The sequence below is a fragment of the Gambusia affinis genome, linkage group LG21 (assembly GCF_019740435.1).
Source record: "Gambusia affinis linkage group LG21, SWU_Gaff_1.0, whole genome shotgun sequence".
Taxonomy (NCBI): domain Eukaryota; kingdom Metazoa; phylum Chordata; class Actinopteri; order Cyprinodontiformes; family Poeciliidae; genus Gambusia; species Gambusia affinis.
In genome coordinates, this window is record NC_057888.1 from 18,914,025 (window position 1) to 18,927,064 (window position 13,040).

General features: G+C 39.0%; 1 protein-coding gene across 2 annotated transcripts in view; it reads left to right on the top strand.

Moving 5' to 3' along the window:
* The window catches only part of LOC122824643 (partitioning defective 3 homolog), a 370,755-nt gene that overhangs the window by 184,322 nt on the left and 173,393 nt on the right, over window positions 1-13,040 (top strand). For both annotated transcript variants that reach the window (XM_044105505.1, XM_044105506.1), the window contains 2 exons: window positions 1,344-1,529; window positions 1,843-2,013. In XM_044105505.1, coding sequence (XP_043961440.1) covers window positions 1,344-1,529; window positions 1,843-2,013 — 357 coding nt within the window. The remainder of the gene's footprint in view (window positions 1-1,343; window positions 1,530-1,842; window positions 2,014-13,040) is intronic.

Below are 13,040 nucleotides of genomic sequence, written 5' to 3' on the forward strand. Positions count from 1 at the left end.
TTTTAGTCTTTTTGAGACATTGATCTACATTATCGCAAAAGCGCATGATCTATCTTACTTCAACTATTTTCCATTAGATTGTGTGTATTCCACAATTATCTTTAACAATATTGCCTTTTTACAACCATGACAAACTGTTTTGCGCAAAGTGCTGGATTATGGCGCACTTATATCTCTCAGTTCACCAGATGTGTAGGATAAAATGGTGATGTCAGTTTGGTTCTTTGTAATTTTTGTGACTGCTCTGATTGACAATAAAACTCCTATATAAAGGATGAGACTAAACAAACAGCTAAAAGAAAGCTGTTGTTTTTCTTAATCTTTTTCAGATTAAAAAAAGAGGAAAACAACTATGATGCTTATTTTGAGAGACACTGTGGTCTTTTTGTTGTTGTTGTTGTTGTTTTTACCATTTGGGTCACTTTCACTCTTTTGAACCACAAAGACACCAAACTCCAGAGGTATCCCGGTGAGAAATCCCTTTAATCTTTCTTCTCGGTTCTTTTCTTCTTCAGACAGATGTCACTTTGCAGGATTACTGCCCCCATCAGGTTATAATAAAACTCAGCTATATACGGGTGTGTGCTCCTGTATTCTGAGAACACAATTTATTCATTAATTTTTTTAAATTATGTTGCATGGAATTAGAAAGAGGGCTCTTGCTGTTAGCATATTTTTAAGGAATCAACTTCTGAAAAGTGCTGAGTGTTTACGTATGAGTTCATTGTTTGTGCCTTCTATCTCCAACAAAGTTGCTGTATTGGAATGGACTTACTAACATTATGCTTCACAAGATGACCGGTAGAATATGGCAGTTTAATCTATGCAACATGTTTTCTGTGCCTTTGATTTCCTGCTTCCTCTAATGTGTGTTTACTATTTCCGGTCGGTTTTCCAGTTCTTTCTATATCTGCTCCCCAGTTCACTGTTTTCTCTTTTGTTTCTTAATGCAATAGTGGACCTCAACGTCATTTTGTCAACTTAGGCAAGTAAGTAATGTAACTAAATTCCAGGTTTATTGTGTAGTGTTGTACTTTTTGATCACTACAAACAGATTTGCTGTCTCCAGTGGCTTTGCACTTGCTGGTTTTTCAAAATAAAACACCACTTGTCAAGACTGCTGAAATTACTATGAAATGTTTTTCTCCTTGGCCTGGTGACAATACACTCAAGCCATTACACGGGTTTTTGACTTTTTGGTTGGGAATCTCCAAAGTAACCAAAGAATTACATCAGTCTGTGCTTTGATTAAGGTGCAAAATGTTTACTAAACACAAACTGACATACAGTAGATCCCAATCTTATCAATTTTTTAATTTTTTTTTGTTCAATGTCCACATCAGAAACAGGACAATGACACAGTGCTAACCCCGGATGGAACACGTGAGTTTCTGACGTTTGAGGTCCCGCTGAATGACTCGGGCTCTGCTGGCTTGGGGGTCAGCGTTAAGGGGAACCGCTCCAAGGAGAACCATGCTGATCTGGGCATCTTTGTGAAATCCATAATTCATGGAGGTGCTGCTAGCAAGGCAAGTAGCAACTTCTTCCTTCTTCTTATCCTCTAACCATTATGTTGATGGACATCATTGATTTTACATGTTGTCTTTATTGTAACCATGGCACACATCGTACACACAACTCCTGCTGTGGTATTTTCTTTTTTCTACGGTGTTACTTGATGTTGTTGAGTCGGATCAAGACGAGCAGTATTTTTGATGAAGTTGTAAGTTAGATAGAAATGTTTGGGGGCAATAAAAATCAGGTGGTGTTTTCTAAGTGAAAACACTGAGTGAATCTGATAAACATTAACAAATGGTTGCTTAATGCTGTGTTCGCGTGCAGGACGGACGTCTTCGAGTCAATGACCAACTCATTGCAGTCAATGGGGAGTCGCTACTCGGGATGACCAATCAGGATGCCATGGAGGCGCTTCGGAAGTCCATGTCAGTAGAGGGCAACAAACGTGGGATGATTCAGGTCATCGTGGCCCGGCGGTTGATTAAGGACAGTGAGGTAAGCAAACAGAAAGTCAAGTGTCATGGCTAATTGCTGTCAAAATAATTTTTTAGTTAGTCCATGCGTCAGTTTGTCTTCCCTACAAGTCCAGATATGTTGGGTGGTGAGTGAAGTATATTGATTTTCTCTCGAGTTAGCTTGAACATGTGACTAAGCACAAGCTTTGTCCATGTTGTGATTAACGAACACGCAATCCTAATAACACTCATCAGAGAGGAAGTCGTTACTGCAGGACAGAAACCTACTGTGTTGTTTTTAAGTGCAGCAGGGATTTTAAAATGAAGAGAGATAAGAAGCACATTAAAAAGCAAATAGGGGACTGCTACATTGAAATTCCACTAAATTTAAAGCTTTTTTTTTCAATTTTCGAATGGTCCTAATCTTTTTATCTTTAACTTTAAAAAAGGGGCATGCAGAAAGAATTTTATAGCAAGACCATAACATTGAGTCTTACCTCGCTCAGTGGAACACCGTTACATGATATCCAAGACTCACTTGGTTAATTTTTGGTTGACTACTGTCCATTAAAGCAACAAAAAGATGAGATTATGTACTGCAAGTAGAAATGTTGTTATGAGGCAACAGCACAGAAAATTACATTTGTTTCGATTCATAAACGTCCTCTGGGACATTTAACAGTCAAACCGATGTGTTTTGTATCTTTTAATAAATAATAAAAAATAAGTTCATTCAGAAATCATTTTTTGTGATGCACAGCTTGATTGTGGAGCAGAACTGTGGAGTGCAGGTGTGGATGCATACACACGCACATGCACATTGAGTCACCCTGCAGCCAGTGGTTGTAGATCAGATTTGATTAGAGTTGCTGTGACTCTAATTGGAGCCCGTGTCCTGTGGCTATGTGTCAGTTTGGAGTACCACGCTGTGCCCCTCCATGCTAATTCTCATCCTTCAAGCGCCGTCTCTCTCTCTTCTTACACACTTGCCACATGCCATGCACTTGTTTTTCCTCTGTTTCAAAGCTAATTCTGACCCCCATCTTGTGATTCTCCACTGACTACAGCTGAATTCATTAGAAACTGGCCACCATGTTGACAGTTCATTGTTTTGAATTTATTTTTAATATGTGCAGTATTTTGTTTCCCATCTCTCTCTCGCTCTCCTTCCTTCCACCTTCAGACACAGAGCAGAGGACATGTGTCCCTCCTGGGGATCTCAGTGCTAAGGTTCACTGAGTCCTATCGCCCCAGTCCAGTCAGTCTCCTGTTGACTTTAATCCCTGACTGGACTCTGTGGAGAGGCTGACACTGAGCACACATTTACACCTAAATCTTCAGGAAAAAAGAAGAAAAAAATCAAATCATTCTTCCTGGGGGAAGCTGAGAAGCCACACATTTTTTTTTTTACCTATTTCTTTACTTTGATCCACAGCATGAGGTTTTGGCTTCTCTTTACAAAGATTTTGCTAATTGAAACACTAATTGCCATCAGACAACAGGTTGACGGTGTTATGCAGGTTCACATTAACTATGAAGGAAGTAGGTGTGATAATGTCCAATATTACGTTCTACTCTTTTCTATGTCCCTCCGTCCATTCATGATCGAGGTCTGTCACAATAACACAATTTGCCGGTCGATAAATTGTCCCAGAAGTTGCTGCGATAAATAATAATATTGTTTTGAGACAATTTTCAAGCAATATAATAATGGCATAATAATACACCCTGTCAAAGATGAATAAACTTTCAATTCCAATAAGCATTTTACATTGGAACTGAAATACATTTTAAATAAACAAAATAAGTAAACAAAACAAAAATGTCAAATAAAAAGACTTAAGTCTGTAAAGAAATTGGAGTTGACTGAAGACATTCAAATGGAATTTGCAGAGCTTCTTTTAATTTATCATGTGATTTATTCTTCAATTGCTTATTGAATTTTCCGAGCCCCCTATGGATTACAATAAGCCCATCACCCCCCAAAAAAAAGAAAAAAAAAATGAACAGGGCACACACATTGTTCAACCAGACATACCCCTATACGCATATTTTGTTTTCAAATTCCAGAAAACAAACTACAAACCATCTTAACAGTGAAACACTTTCGTGTAACTGCTTTTTTTTTTTCATTCATCTATACGCCTTCCCACGCCCCCCGTGCAATGGCGCCCCCTAGTGTCCCGCACTTTGGGAACACCTGGCCTATTGAGACCTTCTACAATCTTCTGCTTAATCTGGGGTTAGGTCACCTGCTTTAATCAGCCATAGCATTGAGGCTACCTTGACTTTGAATATGCATTTAAACGCAGAATCCCCAACATGAAGAGAGGCTACCAATGGTAAAAAAGTTTATCATAACTGGGCTCAGATTAAAAACAACTGCAAGATAAGCAAAGTAATCTCAACAGAGAGTCTTACCTCACTTCTTTGCTTTACTGCACTGGTGAGGTGGATATGTGGGGTTTGGGGGGGAGACAGGGGGCAGACCAGTGGGGGCATACCAGTTTGCTTCTGTCACCCAGCGGAATGGGAGGGAGTACTGAAAGCTACCAGAAATGACCACCATGAAATGAATCAGATCCATCACTGTCTGCAGGGGAAAGAAGCCAAGCAACACAGCCTAATGAATCGAAGATGGGGGGGTTAGAGGAGGAGTGGGAATAGGGTTGACGGTGGGGCTTGGGCGACCACCATATACAATAAAAAATAAAAAATTGTCACATTTGGTTGGTGTGGTGGCCAGAGCTTGACGTCAGACGACAGAAATCTTTTAGGTTCTCAGCTTGTTTGAAGAACTGTTGATCTGCCCCAGATTGTCTTGTGATATGATTGGTCACTGTCAATTAGTTTCAAAGCATTATAATTGCATCTAGGCTTCTGGAGCAGTGTAATCTCTACATCCATATCTTAGTTCTATTAATACATCGTCTTGGGTTTCAACTATTAAATTTTCGACAAGTCATTTTAATCCCATTATTTTTGGACCTGCATTCCCTTAGTCTTGGGGTTTAGTCCAGAGTCTTGTGACTAAATTCTGATCTGTTATTATAAATTATTTGACTCTTGTCTACAACTTAATGACGCTAAAAAAATTGTTAGTAACAATTCAATTGTTACCTGAATTGTCTTATCCACGTCACCATTTGAAAGTATATCTTTAAGGACGTTCTGTGGAATTATGGGTATTTTTTGCTACCTATTATGATTATAAACCAGTCTTTTTGAGCAAGAATAAAAATGAACCCTCTTCCTTTTTTTTGTCCTGATGATGCGCTCCAGTTCAGTGTTTGAACATATGTCACAGTTCACAATATTACTGAGCTATTCATCAGATAAACCTCTAAAAGGAGACAATCAGATGAGCGCGTCTGACAGTGTTTTATTTCTGCATTCCTTTCACATCACTTGATGCACATGCTTGCCTATGTAATTAGAGATTATAAAAATGATGCTAATCTGTAGGAGTTTTTCTTTTTTTCTTTATTGAAACCTCCGTTAGCCCGCATCATGCTGCCTACGTTGTCTGGGCCAGGATTCAATGTGAAATGGCCTGAAGACATGATCGTATAGAGCCCATTCTCCCTTGGCTTTTTGAAATATTTTCCAGTCAAACAAACTCAATTATGGAAATAAGGGGAACAAACCTGTGCAAAAAATAAATAATGTCCCGGCACATAGCTTGTCCTTTTAGACTTTTAAAAAAATTATTTATTTATTTTTTTAAAGAAAGTTCTGCGTGTGTTCTCTGTTCTTGAACAAATGAACCATTAGCGTTTCCACTGCTTACCGCAGTGACTGTGTACTGATGTACTCTACATGACAGCTAATCATCATTAGAGCTTTAAACTGAAGAGATGTGACAGGCTTCTGAAAATATGATGCATGATTTGACATGGTATCATGTGGAAAATGGTGGCCGTTTACGGTGGGGGGCTTTTAATGTGGAAGTCATTTTTAGTGTTTATTGAAAGGATAAATGTGGTGTAGTTTTTTTTTTTTCATTTTTTTCTTTCTTTTCCCACTAGCTTTGTGGCCTTGCCTCGGGGTACAAACAAATCAGCCTCAGACTGCACTTGAAGTAAGACAAAGCTAACTTACAAATGACTTTACGGCAAGAAATCGGAGCTTGTTTTAAGTCAATAACTCCTTAATATTGATTAAAAAAAAATACAAGTTTCACTGGCAAAATATTTCACTTGTGCTATGGACAAATGTGTTGTTGTAAGTGAGAGAATCTACTGCTGGAACTAGTAGTTTTTTTATTACTATTAAGGAATGATTGACTTAAAACGAGCTGGACAGTTACTTGTAAGTCAGTTTTGTCTTATTTCAAATGTCCCAAGAGATTTAAGAAACTAGACCAAAAATACTTACTAAGATTTTGTTTTTGCATTGTTAATCTGTAATATCGATGGAAACGATTGTGAAAGTTAATAGTTGTTGCTACTGTGATAAGAATGCTGCCTATTAGTCTCCCATTAGACGCTAGTACCAGACAGAGAAGCCAGCTGTTATTTCCACTTGCCCCTTAACAGTGAATACTAACAAAACCAGCATAAACCAGGATGGAGATCTGAGCTGCTGCTAAAACATGCAACTTGAAGTTGAATATAGAATGAGCTTAACAAGCCTGGTGACAGAACCAGACAATGGACAGTCCTGAGCATCACTCTGGATCTCCATGGTTACAACATCCATTAGAATGTTTCTTTTTATTTATTTCAGTTTACACAAGGTGATTGAAGAATTGGGCACCTTGTACAGGGAACCCTAACCCTATCACAAAAAAAAAAAAAAAAAAAAAAAAAAATCTAGTTTTCTACATATATTCTACATATACAGTACAGACCAAAAGTTTGGACACACCTTCTAATTGAGTTCAATTAGAAGGTGTGTCCGTACTTTTGGTCTGTACTGTATATGTAAATGTTAGTCTTCTAATGAGCTGAACAATCTGAATCTATGTGAAGGTTGAGACCAAAGGAGGAAAAAAAAAAAAAATTGGAATAAACAAAAACAGTAACACATGCAGAAAGAATCAAAAGTTAACTCTGACTATACAAGAACTTATGGTGGATGCAAAGAGCAACACGGTGATCTCATTGGCTGCTCAACTGGCGATCCATTCCAGCGGCATTGTTGTTCTGGTCAGCCTGAGAGGGTTTTATGCAAAGAGACAAGGGGGGAAGGAAGTGGCTGGCTCGAACAAAAGACGCTAACTCGGATGAGAGAGGGGCTGATCGATAGAGCCTTGAGAGAGCTATCAATCAGAGTCCCGCTCTAGTAGATTATGCTTTTATTAGTATTGAGCTGACCACTGCTGAGAGAGACCTTAAAATACTGAGATGCTTCCCACAGCAGAGGCAGGAGAAAGCAGAGGGAAATTTGTGCTTACCCTCAGCCCCCCCGCCTCCCAACTTAATGTGGACCGATTGAAGTGTCTTTGAATCATGACATGTGCAGCTCTGCTGTTTTCTCAGGGAACGCCAACGACCCACGCGGAGGGGATAAAATGAGTGTGCGGAGTGCGGCACTCTGGGAAATGCAGTTCGCGACGGTGCGCTGAGTAAATTGAGAGAAGGAGATCACACAGCGGCAGAAATGCAATTCCGGTGCTGCTGGCCCTCATTCCCGACCGGCTCTCCAAGGACTAACTCATTTAGGAGCGGCAGGGGAAACTCAATAGCACCAATTGAGAGAATAATATATTGAATCTAGCGGGTTGAGTGGGCAGCTTGAAGCACGGTGGAGGACCGTGGAGCTGGAGTGTCTCGTTGCATGCTCGAGAATCGTTGCGGTGCTCAGAAACACACACATAAATATTGGAAAACATACGCAGGCGGAAACCACACAAACCTTTTATCCATACGTAGCATGACATGGTCGTTTAAAAGATCGGCCATGCCCTCCACACTTACTGCGACCCCTTTCTAAAGATGTCATATTTTTAAAATCATAATAAAGAAAATCAAGTATTTAACATGATTACATTACTGGGAAAAAAAAAAAAAAAGGAAATTCACATAAAGAATAAGCATCAGTTCTGCCTAAAACAGGTTTATGTGTTTTTTTTTTTTTTTTAAATCATCAGTGATGAAAAACTTTTAATTAGTAATCCACAACTTCCTGTTTCCCTGGGGCGTAAATATGATGCAACACACACCGCCATTGCCGCTCCTTGACGTGTGATAGACAAGATAACATGCCATCAATGTAAGGTGTGTTGGTAAAAGCAAATATGTTAATGAATGAACCCAAAGAGTGAGAGTTAGTTGATGCCGCCAACCTAGCTTAGCTTAGCTGTCCACAATGAGAGGCTTTGAACGGCTAAAGCTTTTCCTCTGCTTACATGCCCATCCTTTGATTTTTAAGATGTTATTAAACTTTTATTTAATAGTGAATTGAGAGTAAAGTGGATAATGAGAGAGGGGGAAAGACATGCAGGACTCAAACCTGTGATGTTTGGGTCGAGGACCAAGGCCTCCATATGTGGGTTGTGCTTCACCACAGCACCTCTGCTGTGCGGTTCTTGGATGGAGTTCAGTGAACTTATCAGATATTCTGTCAGATATTATCTTTTGACATTGATCCACATGTCTACTGTGATCTAAATTATTGATTTATTGCCCAGCCCTGATTTCCACTACACTTTTGCTTTTATTGTTTATTGTGGGAAATAAGGTAAAATAAGACCATTTCATTTAACTTCGCAATTCTGCGCTACGTTGTGTTGGTGTGTCCAATTAAAATCCAAGTAGCGAATGAGTGCCTCTACACTGTGTGGCGTGTCTCTGCCTAAAAACACCTGCTTCAAGTTACAGAATTATACTCACCTTATCAGCTTTTAGGTAAGCCAGGCGTAAAAATCATTTTCAGACTTCAAGAACCACACCTAGAGAGTCATAAAATGTCTCAGCCAAAGCCATTCGTGGACGTGGACGTGGACGCGTTGCTCTGGTTTGGCCTTCCTACTTCTGTTGTGGTTTGGTGAAATTGAAGTCTCGCGTGGAACTGCAGAAAGACCATAAAATCTCACTTTTGGAAGCGTTGGCATTAGGCGAGGCTCTGCCTGGATGTGTTTGGCTAATGAAAGCCCCGGCATCGAGCTGGAAGAGGAGAGGCGAGTTGTGCCCTGGGTGGAATGCAGCAGCTTAGAGAATGTAATTACAGCATTATGGCGGAGATAGACTGGATTAGGGTTACGGCAACCGACTGAGACCCGGATAGAGGGTTCGGAAATGACCGTGGAGGAGACATTATCAGCAGTGCTTGAAAGCTTAAGCCCGAACCTTTTAACACACTGCCTCTTCTTTCTCGCTGATTACTCAAGGTCAGGTAGACGCTGACGCAAAAAAAAAAAAAAAAAACCCAAACAACACGTGTATGATGCTGCATTTACCAAAAATAACTTCTCAGTTCAGTAAAATGCACACAACATATTTACACTCCTTCACTCTGATGAATAAAAATACTTGGACAGCGGGACATTGTGGACTCTTTCTGGGTCGCAGTGCTCCGTCCTTGCCCTCAATCAGAGGGGTAATCCACAGAAAATGACTAGATTAAGATGGTTTAAATGCATAAAGTGAAGCTATGGTGAGAATAGATTAAAATATCACTTGAAAACAAGTCTAATTCTGGACCAAAGCTCCTTAATCAAGTTATTTTGTTGGGCTGAATTGAAAACACTTTATACTACCAAGCAGGGTGTTTTTTTTTTTTTTTTTCTGTTGCTTCCACTCATTTGTATTAGATTTCAGTTTAATTATTATTATTATTTTTTTTTTTCATTTTGGGGTTCTCCACTATGGTGGTTTGCACCTAAAATACTCTTAACATGGTTTTATTTCAAGAACCAACTACTTCAGCTAAACCAGCATGTTGCTTGAGAAGATAACTCCTTGAGAAACACCAAGCTGACAGTTGGATATTTGGTGGCAGTAGAGTTATTTTTTATCTTTTATTTATTTTTTTTTTACGACAAAGTCACATCATTCACGCTGTCTCGTGTCTGTAAACATTCAAATCAGTCAACAAGATGAGCAAAACCCAAAGCTTTAGCATACACAACACGCACTTACCGGTAGTTTGAGGGGTTGGAATGGCGTCAGCTGATAGATGTAAATGTGCATGTCATTCATTTAATATGCAGAATTTTATGGATTTACATAATTCTAAAAATACATTCTAATGTATTTTGAAAATGATTTTATATATATAGTGTGTATGTATATACTAGTGCTAGCATTTATCAACATAAGCACAATTTCTCTTTGAAAAAGTAGAACTAAATAAAAATGTGCACAAAAATGTAAAATCGTAATATTTTCATGTAATCTATCTTTTGTTGGAAAAAAATCTATACATTTTACATATTTTAATGAAATACATGTTGCAAGATTTAGATGAACTAAGTAAAATGTACCAAATTTTTTCAAAAATATTTATCTTTTTGCTTCGTATTATTTACTAGATAAAGATACTTGATACTTGAATTCATGGTATATAAATTTACTTTAAAAAAATTTTAGTGCAAATTAATACAAGGAATTTTTAAAAGTAAATCTTGTTTTTTCATTGTACGTATAGCATACAGTTTACAATGATTTTTTTGAAATGTCAAACCAATTAGTGTCACATATTTGTTAAAAAGAAAAAAAAAAAAACTCAATTAAAAATAATTGCTGTTTTTCAAACTGTTAACAAATGAAAGTTAGATTTAGACCATATTTACCTGAACGTCTCATACTGCGCATGCGCCAACATAGAAGTGGGAAGTTTAAAAAAAAAAAGTATCATTTTTAAACTTTTTACACTTTTCTCTGCACTGAATGGCAAGTATTGCCAAAGCAGCGCTCTTATTTTTATTCACCATTCTCTCATTCCCGGACGAGGTTTTCTTCATTTCTGGGTTTTTCTTCCTCTTCTTCTTCCTTATTCAAAGAGTGGTTCCGTATTTTTTTTGTCATGATAGTACAGTAAATGGGGTACAATTCATATGCACTACATATACTTTTCACAGGTAGTCATGTATCTTTTTTCTGATTTTTGGTTGTACTGCTCTAAAATGCGAAGAGGTTAATGAGATATAAACACTATTGCACTCTATCTGTTTTCTGAGATGTATGCTAAATGCCAAATGAGGGTTGTAATTTCCGATTTAATCAAGTAAACACCCAAACCCCGACATCTCTCCTCCACACGGTCAAAGTTCAGTGCCTATTAAAAAACTGCAGGCAGCAGTCGAGCAAAAGTGAGAACGTAAGTTAAACAAGTCTTCATTTCAGCAATCTGAACCTTACTGAGTCTAATTTTTCCTGGGAGATGGTTTCATTAAAAGGCTGGCTGCAGCCATGACTCTGATTGTAATTGTGTTGACCCAGCCGTGCACAGGCACCGCTCCTCTCCCTTCTAGCTCTTATCAACACGCTGTTCTGACAAGATTTTGTGCTTTCAACCACATTGAACCTCTTATTTATATTAAACAGCCAATAAGTACCCCTAACCCCATAGCCTGGCATATTGCGTGCAAATCGAGACCGCTTGGCAGCACCCTCGCTGCTCTTGGGCCTCGGCTCCAACACCCACACGGCTCCTTCTTCTTTGTTTACGCAAAAGTCTAATTTTCCTCCATTTTACTCTCCTCTCTACTCCTGGCTCTTTCTTAACTCTTTTTTGTGATGAACCTAACAGGGTGTTGTGCGTATGCAATTCTAGTCAGGATGTTACGGATTCAAGCTTATGGTGCAGAATTGCGATAAATTAACAGGTTTTAAGGAACAAAAGATGTTTTCAGTGGGTTTGATCGGGGACCAGAATTGCAACATTAGTCAAATTTTTAGCTGCTCTGCGTCAAGCAAAGCAAACCTTTTGGTGTCACCCCTCCCCTTGCCTCTGGTGGCGCTGCACCAAGAACTGCTGAAGGAAGTGACACATAACTTCAGAAGAAGTCATCAGCACAACTTTCTTCTTCAAAAAGATGTAAGCAAAAATGGAGTAGCGTCAGTTTTCAGCCGATCTAGGATTCCTCTTATGTCTTAGATAAAAGACAACGTGTCATTGTCCTGCTAGCGTCTGACTCGCATGTTTGTTTTGGTTGTAGTTACCCAGAATGCCCTTTGCTATAGTCCACTGCCAGCTTTTGGATCAGTCTCTGGTCCTCTTGGCATTCAAACCGCATCAGAATTAACTTCAGCTAAACTGAGACTTAGGTTTTTAGGCTGACCTGAGTTCGCTTTATTGGTCCTCATCAGAGTTTGATTACGAAACGAACTTTCTAGCCAAACAAACTAGAGTTTGATTAAAGCGGACTAAACAGGACTGGTGTGAATGCACCCTTGATCCCACATTTGCAACTCCATGAGATTTATCCTGAAATGAAATGGTTGATAAACTATTATCAGTTAAAGCTCAACATTTGCTCAGCAACAGTGGTGTCCAAACCAGACATGTCCCCGTACAAGGAGTGGCTCATGGAATAAGTGTGCGGTGGGATCAGAGACCAGTAGTGCAGAACATTGACCACATGGCAAATGTCACTGGTCCCTTTACTCAAGCTCATTGTTAGCGACAGCTGTCTGTTGGCCTGTGGGAAATCCATGGAGCTTTATCCAGCTTGGACTCCCTGCTGGACCTGTTTCACACTGCTGAACCGGAAAATACCGAGCTAAGCTGAGATGGATACTCTCAAGCCTTGGTTCCATCGTTCCTGAATATTGATGACGCGTTTAGAACCATCTGACATTTGAGGTTTTCCGTCCTTTTGTGTGAATACAGCCCATCCTCGTACACATTGCTTATTATGTTGTTCGGTTAAAACTCTGTTTAGCATGTTGTAAAGTGTAATTTTGTAATTTAAGTTTTACAGGTTGACTTTTCACTTTTCATTTTTGTTATGACAAATTATAGCTTAGCAAAAACACTCTTGGGACAAAGCTACACTGATAAAGATGGCCTGTTTCTGCTTGAACACAAACATCTCTCAGCAGAGAAATATCTTCATAAATGAACTTACACACAATGCTTTGCAAGTTTCCATACGCTGTGACAACCACCATGGTGTGG